Raw genomic sequence first — 19956 nt, forward strand, 5'->3', positions numbered from 1 at the left:
AAAACTGGGGCCAAAAGTATGTCAAAGCTTTGATGTAAAGGATAAGATTGTGTTTAATTCTGTCAACAAAATCTTCTCAGATTATCAGGATTACAGATCTTCACATATAGTAATATAGTGGCTGACATGTAGTATTTAATACTTTTTTAGAAAAAAGAACTATGTACAATAATTTGTTGATAATAATGCAAAAGGATATCACCCAGGAAAATACTGGGATTGTGGTGTGTGTGTGTGTGTGTATGTGTGTGTGTGTGTGTGTGTGTGTGTGTGTATTTGCTGATTTTTGGAGGGGTAATGAGAGTAAATACAATCCATGCTATATAATTGACCACCATACATTCATAAGTGATCTAAGGTTTAATTCTCAAGAGATGTCTACTAAGAAAAGAAAAAGTAGCAAGAAAAGTTTTAAATTAGATCACAAAGGAATAATGTGCTTGTATTTTCTTCCAAAATTTCTCTCTTGTGTTTGCAAAAAGGTTAGGGCAGGTACCTAGTGAGAAAGCAAAGATAAGGAGTTTCTCGACAAAGGTCCAAGGATAAAAGGGCATCACTGACTTCCCAGTGTGCTATAATCCAAATATTCAACATAGTAAGGAAAAGTTCAGAAAGATTAGGTCATTATGTAAAATAAAATAAGCCATGGAAAGAAAATTATGGTGTAGAATCTGAAAATGTCAAATTCATGAAGCAGAGGGTTTATGGTCGTTGACAAAAGCATGGCTGGAAGAAAGGGGAACAAAGGGGAGGAAAATGGGATGATGCTGGCACAAAGACACACAGTTTGAATTACAATGAGTAACTTTGGAGATGTATGATAAGTTGACTGTTATACAGTACTATATACTTATAATTGCTAAAAGTATACATTGTTAACTTTTAATTTTCTTTGATAAAAATTACATATGTGTATATCACACAACATGACATTATGACATTTGTACAGTGGTTAATTAACACACTATCATCTCACAGATAATAATGCTTTGGTTTACTTTCTGTAGTGAGAATGTGTAAAATCAAAAGAATAGATCTAACATTTTTTTGTTTGTTTCCAGTTTATTTATTTTTTATTAAAAATTGCCATCTCCTCCCCTCCTCCTCCCCCTTCCCTCCCCTCCCCTCCACCCATACCCCCACTCCCTCCCTCTCCAGGCCAAAGAGCCATCAGGGTTCTCTACACTATGTTGAGTCCAAGGTCCTCCCAACTCCCTCCAGGTCCAGGAAGGTGAGCAACCAAACCGACAAGGCTCACACAGAGCCCGTCCATGTTGTAGAGACCAAGCCCATTGCCATTGTCCTTGGCTCCTCGGTCAGCCTCCACCATCAGCCACTTTCAGAGAGTCCGATTTGGTAGCATGTTCCATCAGTCCCATTCCAAGTGGACATGTTTTTATTATATCAAACAGAAACAGAAAACCTTTTTTTTTTTTTGGTTTTTCGAGACAGGGTTTCTCTGCAGCTTTTTTAGAGCCTGTCCTGGAACTAGCTCTTGTAGACCAGGCTGGCCTTGAACTCACAGAGATCCACCTGCCTCTGCCTCCCGAGTGCTGGGATTAAAGGCGTGAGCCACCACGGCCTGGCTCAGAAACAGAAAACCATATCAGATGATGGATATGTTATATCAGGTGACAGAAATGTTGACTACTTTGACTGTGGTAATCATTTCACAGTGTATGCATAATTAAAGGATCATAATGTACACTGCCAATCTGTACAAATTGTGTCCAATGTGCTTCCATCATGAAAATAATTAATTGAAAAGCAAGCTTCACATTGCTATTTCCTCACCCACTTAAGAACAGTACCATCAACGTTAACAGACAGGGGTTTTCAGTGACCACTGAACCCCAGCTGATGATGAGTCCCTGTTGGACACTATATCTCAATTCCCGCCTGGCACTCATAACTGTAAGCATCTCCAAACTGCAGTCACTACCATCCCAGGAAACAGGAGTTGCTTGAGAAGGCCTGAAGAACAGCTACCTGGCTGAAAAGACAAGACAGGGCAGCTAGGATGTATTTACTGAGTGCCTGTCATTCAGTCCCCACATTAATACTTTCTTGACAAAGCTTTAAGAATTTTTTTCTTGTATTAAGTTTACTCCTTGTGCTCTAATTTTGTAAATGAATTTATGATCTGTTAAAGATAAACTTATATTTTTCTTTCAGGTCTAACAACAATTTACCACAGCAATGTTTGAACGGCAGTGTCTTTCAAATGATAGGACCATGACCCAAGACACATTTTTTAAATAACAAAACTAATTAGGAACTATCAAGAAGGCTCAGCAGGTAAAGGCAGGAATTGCCAAGGGTAGAAGAAAGAGACAAGTAGCAGCAAGCTGTCCCCTAACATGGCATACATACTCTAATACAGTAACAAAACAAATAAATGTAATAAACAGTAAAAAAATTAATACATTATGTGCGCAAGTCTTTATTTTATTAAGTCACTCTCAAACTTAAGCTCCAGGTTCTACTTTGAAATGATTCATGTCCTTGTAAATAGGACTGAAGGCTAAGAAAGTGCCATTGCTCAGAGTTTGACTACAAATCAATGGAACCTGACTACAGGAGCCCAACAGAATTTTTCCAGAAGTTGTGACTAGATTCCTACATACACTTCTATGGCTCCATCCCTGACAAATCACACAAGGGAGTTTTAATGAGTAGGCACACATCTGATGCCAAGAAACTCACAAAGACTTCCTTGGGGCTTTGAAAACTCTCATGGACTCACTTCCATCATCAAGCCGGCTTGATAAAATAAGACAATTTGCTCCACTTAGACATCCATATCACAAGAGGAGGGGATCACCATAGATTTTCTTCAGAGTTTTGCTTTGCAATAAGTCTGACAAGTAACAGATGGAGAAAGATGATTAACTCACAGTTATTGTCTCTTATAGTTCTGAAATATCTGACCAACTATGATTCCAATAACACAAATCTAACTGGACCAAGACAGATGACTCTTATTTTAGCCAGACATTTTAGCACTAATCTGAATCAGATAAACTGAGTATAGAGAGGATGAGGAAATAAAAAACAAGCAAACAGACAAACAAAAAACTAACAGCTGAATCTTTAGGACTGACGGTGAAACTGTTAGCAATGCCTCATAAAGAAGTACAATCCATCCAAAATGAGAGAAATAAATGGATATGGTGAAATGCATAGATGACAAATGCAAAAAATCCAAAGGAATATTTTATTTACGTAAAAGAACATTTGGGCATGCTTCATGATGGAGATCAGACTAACTCTTAATGATTTTCTTGTTCTGATAGTCTACCATTATTATATAGTTTCCTAAATGACCATCCCTAAATACTTATGGAGCAAGGTTGACTTAGTTTTTCATATGATTCTTGAATATTCTAGGCATTTTCACATAACCACACCAAGACACACTAGGATCACAACACAGAAACACATGTGTCGGGGGCAGAGGATTGAGAATGTTTTCCACTTTGGAAATCACAACCATCATGGTTTCTGTCCTCCCTAAGACACCATTATTACTTTCATATGATTTATGGGTGAAAAGTATGAGGAATAGTGCAAAGATCCTCTGCCAAATTCCCATATGGCATATAACATAAGCCAAACTGTGAAAAACTCATAAATGTGGGCAGATCAGTTTCATCAAAGAAAGGATTAAGAGGGTTCCAGAGACTGAACAGGAAACTAGCCAGATACTTTATACAGTCATGTAATGACTACAGCCCTGCCCTGAATGCAGGCCTTGAGTTAAGTGTGAGGGTACAAAGCAAGAAACCAGGCAGAGACAAACTAAAACACCAGGCCCTGTTCAGCTCTTGATATATCTGCCACTTCTTGTTCTTCTTGGACAGAAACTAAAATCAGTGTCATTTTTAATGCTTTCAAAAGAGATAGCTGTTTCTTGAAGCACATTGTAAATAATGAAGTCACTTCAATGCCTACTAAATATTATTTTTAAAATTCCCTTTAAAAATATAGTGAAGTGTTTCCTTAAAATATATAAAGAAGCATTTCTGATATCACGTATGTTTTCACATAAATTTCTATGTGACATATTTTCTGAATCTGAACATGAATCATGTACAAAATAAATATAGTAAAATTAAAGCTAACATGCTTTAAAAGAAGAACTAAAGGAAAAGTATAGTGTGGAAATGTGAACAAAAACCCAGAGAAGAACTAAGAGCATATAACCTGAAGATAAAGAAGCTAAAGAGCATGTAGAAGACAAGCAAGTATCTAATGTCATGGTGTCGGAGCAGCGGAAGCCTTTGCTGCCTAAGCCTGACAGCCTGAACTGGAACCCAGGAGCCTGCAGTGGAAGGAGAGAACCAAGTACCTCTGACCTTTACACATGCACTATGGTTCACACTCGCACATATAGGCATTATGTTCACACATACACACAAACCACAAATGAATATCCCCCCACATGACACCCCACACACATATACCCCCAACACTCCCACCACACCTGCACCATCCACAGAAGTAGTTTTTGAATTTTTTATTATTATTTTATGTAAATAAGTAGCTTGCCTGTGTGTATATCTATGTGCCACATATGCCTGGTGCCTGAGGACAGCAGTAAAGGGCATCCAATACCCTGAAATTGAAGTTATAAATGGTTGTGTATTGCCATGCAGGTTCTGGGAACTGAAATCAAGACCTCTGGAAAAGCAGGTAGTGCTCTTAACTGCTGAGCCATTGCTCCTGCGCTGATAAAAGCATTTGAACATGAGAAAGCACGTATGAAATTGTTTTAGGTATGCTTAATGCAAAGCATTGAAGATACGCTTAAGAAGTAGACTGGGTTGATGGTAAAGAGAACTCTGATCGACAGAAGCTATATATGCACTATAATGTGGGTGGCATTTGGAATTCACATCACTGGAGAGTAGAAGAGTGATATAGCAGTTACGCTTTTGGATGTTTAACCTGGTAGGACAGTGTGACAAGTGCGAAGCATCAAAAGCCTGATTAGATGAGTATAAAAGTGGTCAAAAGAAAAGAGAACTATCAGGACACTGAAACCTTCTACGAAGGCATGTAGGTGAGGGGCATGGAGCTCAGTGGTAGAGCACTTGCCACGCATGGGCACGCCCTGAATATGACGCTTAGCACTGTAAGAAAATCAAAAAGGTGAATGGGTACAAACATAATGAAACAACAGACAGGAAAAACAGTTATGATATGTTTTCTACATTTATAAAAGACCCAAGACTGAAGAAGGAGTGTTGGATAATTACATTTCTTTTTTTTTTCTTCTTAGAATTTTGTATTGATTTAAAGTCCCATTTCTTTTATTGTTTTTATTAAGCTATACATTTTTCTTTGCTCTCCTCCCTTTCTCCCCACTCCTAATTTCTTCAGGAGATCTTGTCTTTTTCTTATTCCTATGTAGAATCATGTACGTCTCTCTTAGAGTGCTCATTGTTGTAGAGGTTCTCTGGGGTTGTGAATTGTAGGCTGGTTTTTCTTTGTTTTATATCTATAAACCACTTATGAGTGAGTACATATTATATTTGTCTTTCTTGGTGTGGGTTACCTCACTCAGTATGGTTTTTTTCTAGATCCATCCAATTGCCTTCAAATTTCAAGATGTCATTATTTTTTTACCGCTGTGTAGTACTCCATTGTATAAATGTACCACATTTTCTTTATTCGATTTTTGGTTGAGGAGCAACTAGGTTGTTTCCTGGTTTAGGTTATTACAAACAATGCTTCTGTGAACATAGGTGAGCACATGTCCTTGTGGTATGATTGTACATCCTCTGGGTATATACCTCAAAGTGGTATTGCTGAGTTTTGAGATAGATTGTTTCCTAATTTTCTGAGAAATCGCCATACTCATTTCCAAAGCAGCTGTACAAGTTTGCACAGCCATCAGCAATGGAGAAGTGTTCCCCTTACTTCACATCCTCTCCAGCATAAGCTGTCATCAGTTGTTTTTAACTTTGGCCATTCTTACAAGTGTAAGATGGAACCTCAGAGTTGTTTTGATTTGCATTTCTCTGGTGACTAAGGATGTTGAGCACTTCCTTAAATGTCTTTCAACCCTTTGAGATATGCTTGTTGTGAGTTCTCTGTTTATGTCTGTACCCCATTTTTATTGGATTATTTGGTTCTTTTGATGTCAAGTTTCTTGAGTTCTTTGTATAATTTGGAGATTAGTCCTATTTCCAATATGGGGTTGGTGAAGATTTTTGCTCATTATGTAGGCTGCAATTTTGTCTTGTTGACAGTGTCCTTTGCCTTACAAAAGCTCCTCAATTTCAGGAGGTCCCATTTATTAATTGTTTCTCTCAGTGTCTGCACTACTGGGGCCATATTTAGGAAGTGGTCTCCTGTGCCAATGTGCTTAAATGTACTTTCCACTTTCTCTTCTATAAGGTTCAGTGTGGTTGGTTTTATGTTGAGGTCTTTGATCCATCTGGACTTGAGTGTTGTGTGTGGTGATAAATATGGATCTATTTTTATTCTTCTACATGTTGATATCTAGTTATGCCAGTACTATTTCTTGAGTTTTCTTTCCTTTTTCTATTTTATATGTTTAGCTTCTTTGTCAAAAATCAAGTATTCATAGCTGTGTGGATTGATATCCAGGTTTTTAATTCATTTCCACTGGTTCTCCTGTCTGTGGTTTTTTTTTCTTTGATATTATCAGGCTGTTTTCATTACTGTAGCTCTATCGTAGAGTTGGAAATCAGAAATACTGATACCTCCAGAAGTTCCTTTATTGTACAGGATTGTTTTGGCTACCCTGGGTTTTGTTTTCCCACATGAAGTTGAGTTTGTTCTTTTGAGGTCTGTGGAATTTTTGCTGGAATTTTGCTGGGCATTGTGTTGATGTACAATGCTTTTGGTAAGATTGACATTTTTACTATGCAAATTCTACCTACCCATGAGCATGGGAAATCTTTCCATTTTTGGAGTCTTCTTTAATTCCTTTCTTCAAAGATTTAAAGTTCTTATCATACAGGTACTTGTTTGGTTAGAGTTACTCTGAGATATTTTATATTCTATATGGCTACTATGAAGGTAATGTTCCTCTGACTTCTTTCTCAGTCGATTAATCACCTGTAAAAAGGAGGGTTACTGATTTTTTTGAGTTAATATTGCATCCTGTTACATCACTGAAGGTGTTTATTAGTTGTAACAGTTCCCTGGTAGAACTTTTGAGATCACATATGTAAACTATCATATCATCAGCAAATAGTGAGAGTTTGACTTCTTCTTTTCTAATTTGTATCCCCTTGATCTCCATTTGTTGTCTTATGCTCTAGCTAGGACCTCAAGTTCATTGCGTTTCTATCCTGGACAGAATGAAAAAACTACAAAAGGGAAATTACCTGGGTCAAAGAATAAAAAGTCATTCTTGGTTGGGATAAGGGGGACTGATAAATGCACTGCCGAAATGTTTCAAGGAAGTAAATTTCTTGGATTTTGTCAGCTTAGCATTGGCAGCACCAAGTCCCGGATGCAGTGGGCATCTTCCAGAGAGAGAGCACAAAGAGGCCATCCAAAGCCAACAATGTCCTCAAGTGGGGGTGGTGGCAAATACGGGTGAGAACTTAGCTGTCTCTCAAAAGACTCACATGTTGAACAGCGTGGGACCTCTCTGGAAGTGCTTACTGTAAGGTAGTGGATCCTTTAGGTGGTGCAGGTTTGTGAAAGATGTCACATCACTTGGAAGAATGCCCTGTATTGGAGATCATCCCCCATTTTCACTCATTACCCCTTGGCTTCTTGGCCACAGTGAGGGAAGCTTCACCTTCATTCTTGTAGTGTGCTCACCCCTGCGAGAATATGTTTTACTTTGAGTATAAAAGCAAGCAACAGATCCAGGCAACTATGGATGCAAGCCATTAAACCAAGCCCAATAAACCGTTTTGATAAGTAAATTGTCTCAGGTACTGATGGCTATAGGAAGCTAACACAAAATCTAAAACACATTGAGAGAAATGAACAGACCCAGCAAAGACCACTACAAGAAACCCAGGAAAAGGGGGATATGAAACACAGAAAGAAGAAGGAGCATAGAAACAGCAATGACTACAACCTTGGGATCACTGGAGCTGATTAGAAGTTTAAGTTATTTAAAGGATTCAGTTACAGAAGGACATTTTCCTGAGAGCAATTTTCAGAGGATGGAGATAAGAAGAAAAGCCAAAGAGGCCAGTGGTCTACATGAGTCTTGAAAAGGCAGAAGCAGGGTCACCTCTAACCACCCTATTCACTTCATGTTGCATGGCCCAGCCAAATTCTGGCTAAGAGACCAACTGAAATCCTAACAGCTAATCAGTAGCTAACAAGTTAATAAGCATCTTTACCTTCTTGTGGTTCTTGTAAACATTTCTGTGAGCAAATCCCTTTCCACAAAGCTTGCACTGATAGGGTTTATCTTCACTGTGGATTACTTTGTGGGCGCCCACTTGATCAAGCCTCTTGAATGATTTGTTACAGATCTCACATTTATAAGGTCGCTTTTCTGTGAAAAATGAGTGGAGACAATCTCACACTGATATGAAAGTCAAGTGCCAAGGGGAAGGAAGCATGCTTTCCTGCAATTATTTCTTATGCATAAACAAACTAAGGCTTAGTCAGACACGTACCCCCCAAAAGAGCCTTTCATGCAGTTCATCTATGTTAGACATGCAAATTCTATTAGACATGCATATTCACAAATGAAAATGAAAATGCTTACTCTTCTATAGACATATACTGAAAGTTAAACCTTTGAAATAAAAAAGTTTGAATTCAAAGCACAAATTCTATTTCTGTATGAAAAAGATAAAAGCGTGTGTTTCAATCACGTCCTCGATGCTGAGAGATCTGTCAGAGACAGAAGTAATCACAGAGCACCAGGCAGCCCTCTGTGGCAGAACTTCCCATCTTCAGCAGAAGCCAAGCATTTAGCAGGTTAAAACACACACATCCTTGGACTGGGCATCAGTGTTAACAACCAAGCAAACGATCCTGCGCAAATCACACAGAGCACACCAGAAAGCCAACAGTTTCAATCACTGATCTTAACTCACGAACACTTATTTGTCCTCCAAACCACGAGGATGTTCAAAAGATGTATTTCAATATCCTCAAACTATAACCTTCCTACGTTCTTTAAAAGGATAGCTTAAGGCAAAAATTCTTCTCAATACATTTTAGTGTCTTCATAAGTGAAAAAAAAGCCAAATACTCATTAAATGGTTTAATGAGCATCCATCTTATGAAATGTTTCTCATAAACCTATATATTTCTTTGTTTTATGAATACCATATCGAGAATTCCAAAGTATCTTGAAACATAATAAAAACAATAATTGTTGAATCTCCACTAAATGCCAGACACAATGCTAGAATATTACATAAATGACCTCATTTCATCTTCACAGTTCTTTTCTCAGGTGCCAGAGTGCCATGCCACAGATAAAAAATAAAGAAACCTAAAGAAACCGAAGTCCTAAATTAAACAGTGATTTCTGTAGGCCTTGCACATCCTGTAGTCAAACAACCTTTGCTTTCTAACTAGACAATTAAGAACTTAGAGATACTATGACTAGGCTAGAACTTATAGCCAGGGTTCTGATTACTCCTTTTCTGGTTCTTGAACAAGATGAAGTAATTCTTTTGCAATGATTTCAATATTTGCAAGAAGTACATTGTCAGGCAGTGGTGGTACATACCTTTAATACCAGCACTCAGGAGGCAGAGGCAGGCAGATCTCTGAGTTCTGAGTTTGAGGTCTCTCTGGTCTACAGAACAAATTCCATAACAGAAACCCATCTTGCAAAAAAAAAAATCGAACAACCAAGGACCAAAAAACAGCATATATATGAAAAAAGAAGTACATAGTTCACCTGAGTGGGTGATCATGTGACGTTTCAGCTGATTAGCAGAAATAAACTTTTTCATACATTCTTGACAATCAAATATTTCATGGATCTGAAAAATATTAAATCGACAGTTAAACCAAACCTTAATAAGTAATGAATTCTATAGATCTGAAGCAAACATGTAAACATGTGAACAGCTGTTAGTGCTGGGCCCACACTACCCTAAGTTGGCTTCATGTACAGTGGAAATGCCATGCCAAACTGTGTAGCTGACACATCACTAAAAGAAAATGGTCCCAGTAAAGCATGCCGTATAGCTGTCCTATTTGTATGTAGTAAACATACAAACTGTAAAAAAATGATCACAACTAACAAATATTAACTTGTGTTATACATAAAATTTAGAGGGGAAGGTATATGTTACCTGCAGATAAAATATTCCTCTTTCAGCTGTCGTTAGCAGTTTAAATGTAAGAGTACAAAAGAAACTGTCAATCACAGTGAAAGGTTAGTAGGAAGTTGATCTAAAGTCACTAAGTTCACAATGAAGTCTCACATGACCAGAGAACCATAATAAAAATGATGGGCCACATAAAATAGCCCATAAATACAATGATTGAGTCTAAAGACCTAACATTAAACCTAAGCAATATGGCCAATAGTAGAATATTTATAATGTTGTGGTCAGGAATTCTTAGTTAAAGGAATAGATCACAGGAGCTCTGACATGGGGTAGGGGACTAAATAAAAACGTGAGATGTGAATGTGAAATTGTTTCATTATTCTGACAATTCTACTGCATATGTGTATCTCATGGCATGTTATATATTCTAAATATAGATGGAGAAAACAGATCTTGAAAAATGTATTCAGAACACTGATGGAGGATTCTCATTGGCTAATAAACAAACTGCCTTGGCTTTTTGATAGGGCAAAATTTAGATAGGTGGAGTAGACAGAACAGGAAAAAGGAAGTGAAGTAGATGGCTCAGACAGTTGCCCCGCCTCTCCTCTCTGGGGCAGACTGCAGTGCCTTTCTTCAGGGAGAGATGCGATGAAGCCAGCCGCCAGATCAGACATGCTGAATCTTTCCTGGTAAGACACCATTCGTGGTGTTACACAGATTATTAGATATGGGTTAAAGCAAGATGTGAGTAAGAGGCTGAAATTAATGGGTCAGGAAGTGTTTAAAAGAATACAATTTGTGTGTTGTTATTTCGGGGCATAAGGTAGCCAGGTGGCCAGGAGCCGGGCGGCAAGAAGCTGGCCCACTGCTCCCCACTACAGAACACAGCTTTAGCACACAAACTAATGCAAATGTTATAACTAGGAACTATAGTGCTGATATAGTAACTAGAGATGAAGTCTTTCTATCTCAAGCCATAAAATATTTGGTCTGGAAAACAGAAGCCCACTTTACCATCATGAGGAAGGTGTTCAGCTCTAAGCAGCAGACTGCATGAAGCCTTCCTTGGAAACGCTGGCCACCCACCCAATGAGCAAGGACTTCAGACTACTGGGGTAGGATTCAAGGCTGGTTCTGCTGAAGGTACAATCATTAACCCTAGGCAAACAAATCCTTCCTCAGACAGCCAAGACTGTGTTTGTCACTGCAGAATAATTGGATGTCACCGAGAAAAAGATCACCATGACTGATATAGCACACAGTGGATGACGAGGCTGTCTTGGGATCTAAGTGGCCTTGCCAGGAAGAGTGGAAGGAAGAAAGGCTGGAGGGAGAAAGGTCAATAGATCCCAGGCCTGGCAGCTGCTCTTATTCTATGCCATGGCAGATCTGAGCTTGAAGTCTTCCCCTAACTACTCTACTCTTTAGTGAGACTGAATGCACTGCGAGAACTGGGAAAAGCCAGAAAAGCAGGCAGCCATGACAGACATCGATCCTCTGGGGCCTGACTTCTACATTTGCGGAATTCATCCACACCCAGTTCTGATCAGGGACAGATGGCAGGGTGGAGCCTGTGCAGCTATTGGTAGGAGACTAGAAACAGAGTGCAACACAGCACAGAGGAAGGTCAGGCAGCCTCTCCCTATCAAACACCTGTGGCGGATTAGGCTAAACAGGCAAGGTGACGAAATAAGGACAGATACGTAATGATTATTTAAAGCTTGTAGGTGCAAATTCACATTCTTAAGCACTGCATGTAAAAACACATAATATATAATTTTATAATGATGGCAAGATAGTTTTTTTTTGTTTTTTTGTTTTTTTTTTTTGTTTGTTTTTTCGAGACAGGGTTTCTCTGCAGCTTTGGAGCCTGTCCTGGAACTAGCTCTTGTAGACCAGGCTGGTCTCGAACTCACAGAGATCCGCCTGCCTCTGCCTCCCGAGTGCTGGGATTAAAGGCGTGCGCCACCACCGCCCGGCTGGCAAGATAGTTTAAAATGACAAACCTTCTGTGTCATATAGAAGTGAAGACTTTATTTGTATTACTCAAACTGTATTACTATATAAAATGTTCTTAAAATTTATGCCTAAAATAACCAATAAATAAAATATTGCAAAATACTCTTATTTATTCAATTTTTAACTCTTGTAGTTTTTTGGTACATTTTTCATGGTTAAACTAATGAAATAGACAAATTTCAGCATTTACTACACATAAGAGCTTTTTTGAATGAACTATATTATTTATAGTGGAAAATTAAGTGATATTTTCAAAACTTCTAATAAAATTTAACAAATGATAGAAAATACTATTTAATTATACCTAATATTAAGAAAACTTGTTTTGTTCAATTTCCAATTTTCCATGCTGATTTTTAGGATGATAATTTACTACTTGAATTCCCAAATAAATAACTTGAAATAAAAGTCATAATGTACTTTATTATAATACAGGATAGTATACTGTATTATAAAAGACTATACTATGCTGTAATTTAGTATTGTCATAAAGCACCATCTACTGTTATGGGAAAATACTGCAACTATACTCTATTAGACATTAGAGCTGGCCAACTAAAATGACTGACATTTTTGAACTTACTAAAGTCCCCCTTGTACAGAGAAGGGCTTTGAGGGGCTACTCTACAATAGAGACAGGGAAGTCTACTTGAACTAATGATTTATTAAAATTATTTATTAAAATGTTCATAACTTGAAGGCACAGCTGTACTTTCTGTATTCTACCAACAGGTATACCTTTTTCTACCAAGTTATTCTTTTATGCAGTAAGTCTTTACATTATTAACAAATGGAAAATAACGCATTATTCAGAAATGGGTCCCATGACTAAGTTTGCTAAAGCACTCTGTTAAAATATCTTAAACATCATCATCTAAGATTAAATAGACCCAGGAAATAAATCATTCATTTTCAAACAGGGGTGTTTAGAAATATATACTATAACATATTTAATATTTTTGCCTCAGAGTAAGTCTCCATTCTCCACATCCTAAGATGAATAAGAGAGAAAAAGGGACCTACAGGACCTTGAGAGACTCAGTAGGTAAAGCATCCTCTATGCAAGCATCAAGTACTAAGTTCAAATTACAAGAACCCAAATAAAAGCATGTCTGCTACCCCAGGTTTCCTGTGATGACACAAAAGGGAGAGAAAGGAGGTCCCTCAGGAGCTCAGGAGCCAGACAATCTGGTATATGCATCAGAGAAAAAGTCTGTCTCCAACAAGGCAGAGAGTGAGGACCAACAACAGAGACCATCTGCCCTAGTCTCCATATGTGTGCATGGCATGTGCTTGTCTGCACTCAAAAGTATACACACATACATATGGGGCAGAGCTAGAAGAAAAGTATCTAGACTTGCATTCTGCGAAGTCAGCACACAGACTAAAATCCAAATGCTACTGGATAGAATAGCCTGGCTGTGCAAAAGAATGACACCCAAATTCAGGAGGCATATTACATCTTCAAACAGCCCCATAAAATCACCAGCTGAATACTGTAAAAATAAAAGAAGGAACAAAAAAATTCTAGTCAATTCAATATCCCTTTTCAGAAATGAGAAATTCAGCCTAATGTTACATGTATAATTACTGACAGAAAAATAAACTGGGTCTTTATTTGTAATCCATTATTTCTCCTGAAGATGATAAAAACAAAATCCCTCTAAATCCAAGAGTCAACTTCACTCATGTAAATATGACAGTAACTATCTCATAAGTCATAATGCAAATCCAGGGACATTTCATGGACTAGCAGATGAAAAATAATATGAGCTATAAATCCTTCCAAATTACTATGTAATAAATCTACATACAAATACACAAAAGGCATTTTACAAATCACAAGAAAAGTGAAATTTTACACTTATCAGCAATATCTCCTTTTCTCTGGATATCAAGTAACTGAAAAATTTCCAGTTTCTTAGATATACTAAATATTTAACATGTTAAATCAGGAGATAGTGTGGATTCTATTTGTGACATAAATAGCTTTTAAATTAATTTTGTACCAAACTAAACTACAATATGTATCCATTTTAATAAAAAATGCCAATTCTTAGCACAAAAATGTATGTTTTAAATCACTGATTTATGTTTCCTGAGAACATCAACTGAAAAATCGTGAAGACACGGTGGGTGTTCTGTGGGAATCAGCTAGACATGACTCCTGGCATTGAAGAATCTGTCAGCTAACTCTGAATGACACATCTATTCTCAGTTCACTCCCCTGCCCACTGTCCCTGGCTCATTTCTGTCTTAGTACAAAATCAGTCAAGTGCATATGGCATCCCACAGACTCTTACCCACCTTCCTGTGCTCCTGCAGGCTGGACACTGAAGTGCACCTTCTATTGCACACTGAGCATATGAGCTTTCTCCTAGGATCACCTAAGACAGGGACAAAACACCATCACAGGTTAGCTGAGGTCGACCCAGCAGTCCCGCTACAGGACTTCACCATCACGATTCAGAAGTCTCTGCTGATATGCTCAAGTCTTTCTTTCTAAACTTGGAAGTCCCCAGATCATCAGCTTCTACATATGCCAAATAAACCATTCACTATTCCATCTGTTAAGATAGTCTTTAGAAAACAAAAGTCCACAGAAGTCAGAACAAAATGAAAATAAATCAAATGTGCTTTAAGAAGGAAAAGTGAACGTATTAATTCCAACACTGATTTTCCATCTCCTTTACCTTTCGTCAAATGGATTCCCTTCACTGCTATTCACAGACTATTCTTTCAGCAATATATTCCTGGAGAATCTATGCTCATGCCTTACTAAGTAAGTATTAATAGGTAGTATAATACAGAATCAACCACAATAATATATTATATTGGCAATCGACACTGTTAGAAAATCAAACCAAGACTAAATTTCATCTTCTTTTACAATGATTAAAGGGGTCATTTCATATTTCAAACTTCACAGTGACTTAAGAATTTCAAAATGCATTGTCAGAACTGTATTAGTTGCACCATCACAAATGACTTCAAAATGATGTTTCACAATTTTAAATGATTGATTTGAAAACTCCCAAAGTAAATAATCTAACACACTGCAGTACCCTGTGTCCATCACATCACCTAAACAAAGTGAAAGAAACCGTATCCATTCTCACTCCAACCTCAGTGACATGCATCTGAGACAGCGAAACTAAGATCACTGTGTCATTTGATTATATTGTATGACTATGGTTATGAAAGGAAACTAAATGTTTATTAAAAGATAGGTAGGAATTTTCAACCTGCTTTTCAAGATAACAGGATACTCATAGTAACAGCAGGTAACTTTAACCTGTTCAAAGAACTCTATACACTACACAGTCAAAAAAAATTGTTTGGAGTTTACAACAGAGATTCAAAATACAAACTCTGCCCACAACAAAATGAACATTAGCCTGCATGTACTTGTTTATTATTATTTTCTAACTCCCATTGCTTATATGGTTCACCTTCCTGGCATAGCTCATTAAGCCCTAGGACACCTCTGTTGAGACCAGGCCCTGGTCTTCCCATAAGCCTGGTAAAAGGAGTGGAAAGGAGAGGAGAGGCTGACATCTCAACCACTTCATTTCGCTTTCTCCTCCCGCTCCTGCCTCTGCTTCAGCACCAGTGTCCCACCCTACTCTCTCTCCTCTCGCTTTCTCACATCTTTTTTATCTTACAACTGGAATACTGGATTCATAAAAAGAAATACAGAAACAGTTCGTGAGAATACAGAAAAATGTTATTTCTCATAAATACCCTTTTGTGTTAAAAACCATAGAGTCAATAGACTTTTAGCCTCCTATATTCATGTATACATGGTTTGTAACTTTCAGGAAGGCTGGGGATATGGTGACAAAATTCAGTGGTGTTTATCGGGGGCACTCGGGTTAAATCATCAGCACCAGGAAAACAAAACAAACAACAGCAACAAATCACAGTGACAATCACAGAAGCAAGCGACGGTCAAAGGAAGCTATATAACCACGCTTACCTCCAAACCTACCCACCATATGCTACTATTTCTACAAAAAGGAAGTTTGATCCATGTTTAAATATTCAGCTTCTCTTCATTTACCTTCTACAGTGCATGCACAGAGGTATGCTTCACCACCAGTAATTATAGAAGTAACAAGGTTGCCTAGTTTATCAACTACCCCTGCTTCTCTATGGAATCCTCAACACTCATGCCTGAGTGTTGCTCTCCTTGCTATAATAGGAAGTACTCTCCCATTATCCATACTTTACAGAAAAGGGGAGAAGCCTAAGAGAGCCTGAGGATGAGAAACTGAAATCATGTGCCCAAGCAAATGAGAGGTGCACATGGAGACCTTAGCTGAAGTACAGAAGCTTTCACATCGTATCATGACCTGCAACACGGCATAATGATGATGAAACAAAATCTTCATGCATAAATTGTTTCCTGAAAATTGCCACAAATGCCCCAAAGCTGCAATAGTAAGCAACCCAAGGCCAATTACAAGAAGACTCAAAAATTACACTATAAGCACAGCAGGAAGACCATATGCCTAGTTATGACGATGGAAAAGTTTTCAGAGTTGTAGCATCCATCTGGCTTTTTACTTAGTTCAGCAAAGATGACTTTATACTGACATAAAAGTTTGGTTAAAATACATTGCAGACAAAGATGCAGAAAATTAAGAACAGCATTTTAGCCAAAACAGCATTAGGAAAAAAAAATGAAGGCAAATCTATCAAAAAGTTATGCCTGCTTCTGCCATCATTTGAAGAGCACCCGTATATTTAAATTCAATGGGGGAAGTCATTTTCCATATACCAGCCATATGTTCTTCAAAAAGCAAGCCACAAAACAACGCTGAGAAGTCTTGATGACTGGCGTGCCCTGAAGGTTAGATTACAAAGCTTCACCTTCTGCTATGGGAACACTGTTCACGGCTCCCACTACACCGGCCCCGTCAGCGATGACATGAGGCCATCAGGCACACCACGCTAACCCCCTGTCTCCTTATTCTTAAAGTCAGTTATTTTTAGGCAACAGAGGTCTTGATCTCGGGTATCAGTCACTTTTTTCACCTAATTTTAAGGATAAACAAGAAGGGGAAAAGAGTCTCCTCCTGATCCAAAGGTGCAATTCTGCTCACTTCCCGGAAGTGATGGATACAAGCTAATATGTAAGAAACGTACATGCACAGAATGACATGATGATGTCCTTGGGTCTCAAACTCCTTTACCAAACAGACAGCAAAGAAGGGAAAAGGCCCCACAGTCAAACAGATATCACAACCCAAACTATATTCACCATGGTCGCGAAAATACCAAGGACAAAACCCTAAGTGACAATCAAATGTTATCTTTGTTTTACTGTTTGGCTAGCAATTATAAGGAGTAAAGCAAGTTTTTGCTGAAAATTCAAGTATTTTCAACCCCGTTCTAAAATATAGCTAGGAATTTTCTCTAACATAGAAGAAATGCAAGCACTAACGGTACTGAATGTTCCTTTCAAAGTCCTAAGGCAGAAGTACATCGCTTCATAGTTTCAAAGTGTAACTACAAATGATCAATTTCACAATGTAGAAAAAAATGAAATTTAAAGGCTAAACTAACGAAGAGATCACACAATACACTGAGTGAAGAGCAGCTAAGTGAGAGCTTGGTTACAGTGACGATTAATTCAGACAACTCTGAAAACAGTGCTCAGTGTTCAGTGAAACACAAACAAGTCAGATGCGCACAATGGGACGCCTCCTCCCAAAGGAGAATTAAGAAGAGATCCCACAGCCTGGGGAGAGGGAGCCCAGTTAGTACGGACTGTCCAATGCTCCTCACCAGTGTGGACATTTTCCTGGTGCCTTTTCAGAGCCTCCTTGCTTTTCAGCCTCTTCCCACAGCTGTCGGCTTTGCACACAAACCTGGCATCCCCTCGGCAAGCCTTCTGGTGCTGCTCAAAACTAAAAGACAAGTAGCAAGGGGAGCAGAAGTGATAACGATATACCTACAGACTTTAAACATCACAGCAGGCTTCTATCACCCATGCCTCCTAGGACATGCTTCCTGCAGGAGTCTCGAGATCACTTTATGCATTAATTATGTAGGTAAGAAAGAAGTACTTAAATTCTTCAGTTTTCTTAGTATAATGCTGACTAACTCCAGGTATGAAATTATGCATTCAAAGATGATCTGCACATTCATAAAAGCCTCTTTATAACTGGGCATTAACTCCCAGTGATGAACTGACAGAATTGCAAATACAACACTGAACACTCTGGAGAACCATTCAGGCTGCTTCTGGCTGTGCAGTGGCGAACACTGAGAAGGGAGGGAAAGGAAGCCAAAGCACCAAGTTATGGTCCCATCCTCTTCTGCCACCTTTCCCTTAGTCTTCTACATTTGTAATGGCACCTTACTTAGCTCTAAGATATAGTTCAATGCCTTAAAATATACATAAATTTGAATAGAATACAAGCTAAAGTTAACTTATTAAAAAGGACAGAACTCTTGCATGGCATTTTTAGAAGAAGTTAATAAAATCTCTAAATGTTTAATCCATCCTAAAGGTTTCTTTTTTTCTATAGATTTGTTACATATAAATAAAATTATTTTCAAATTTCATGAGCAAAAGTTGATATATATATAATACATAGAAATGTAATATCTATATATAGATGATAGATAGACAGACAGACAGATAGATGGAAATAAAATGGCATAATTTGGAATTTAACAAAATGAAAAGTGAACATTAAGTATGGAAAATGTTTTAGTCATGTAAGGTGAGTGTCTGCTAAGTGCAGAACTTTATAGCCTCTGTACATTCTCTTGGTTTTGATAACTCTGATCTTACAAAATGTTAAATAGAGGCTAATGTTGTAAACATAACTGACTAAGATAAGGTAAAAGGTAACCTCATGTAATTTACCCAACTGTCACACTCTGCCTTATTCAGCTTCAAACTGTTCTTCCAAGTGGCTATGAAATAGATGATGTTTCCCATCCATTCATTGTCCCTACACTGAAGTGGTCATTACTTAAACATTTTTAAAACAAATAAGAGAGCAAGTAAGTGACACTTGGTAAATAACCTCAATGCTCTGGCTAACTTGTGCATATGTAAATTTCAGAACAGTAAACCATTAAGTGTAATATTTAAAGGTAAGTATCAATCAGAGAAGAGCTAGCATAAATGATATTTAACTGCATATCTCAGAAAAGATGAACTCATGCCAAAGTAGGCTGCCCTCCTCTTTCCCAAACATGTATGAGTACATGCTTACACACGTACATGCTCACAAACACACATGGGTACATGCTCACACACTTTGCATGCAGAGACAGACATATTCAGAGCAGGGTAAAGCAAAGCGAACAGTCTGAGTGACTGTTCACAAACTGAAACACCCTGAGCATACGCACTGTCTCTGCAAGGCCTGCCTCACGGGGAACTTCTTCCCGCAGCTCTGGCATTTGAACTCTTTCTCCCCTGTGGGCTTCTGGTGCAAGGTCTGCCGGTGCTCAGTAAGGATCTCCTCACTGGAGAAGCTCGATTCACACTGTGGACAGGCATAGTCCTCTTCACAGTCCAGGTGACCTGCGCAACATCACAACACTGAACTTCACATGCCAGGAACCAGCTTTGGCTCTCATTTCAATATCAAACTAGTTCTATCAACTAAAGTCAATTTTTATTTTCTCTAACAAATGTAAGTAAGCATTGCCCACG

At 38.2% G+C, this 19956-nt stretch overlaps 1 protein-coding gene across 1 annotated transcript in view; it reads right to left on the reverse strand.

The window, feature by feature from the left end:
• The window catches only part of Prdm5 (PR/SET domain 5), a 172068-nt gene that overhangs the window by 81279 nt on the left and 70833 nt on the right, over positions 1 to 19956 (reverse strand). Inside the window, exons 5-9 of the mRNA XM_038319175.1 lie at positions 19650 to 19824; positions 18066 to 18187; positions 14580 to 14659; positions 9872 to 9956; positions 8346 to 8503 (exon numbers count right to left, since the gene is read on the reverse strand). Coding sequence (XP_038175103.1) covers positions 8346 to 8503; positions 9872 to 9956; positions 14580 to 14659; positions 18066 to 18187; positions 19650 to 19824 — 620 coding nt within the window. The remainder of the gene's footprint in view (positions 1 to 8345; positions 8504 to 9871; positions 9957 to 14579; positions 14660 to 18065; positions 18188 to 19649; positions 19825 to 19956) is intronic.

Source organism: Arvicola amphibius, chromosome 2, assembly GCF_903992535.2.
Source record: "Arvicola amphibius chromosome 2, mArvAmp1.2, whole genome shotgun sequence".
Taxonomy (NCBI): domain Eukaryota; kingdom Metazoa; phylum Chordata; class Mammalia; order Rodentia; family Cricetidae; genus Arvicola; species Arvicola amphibius.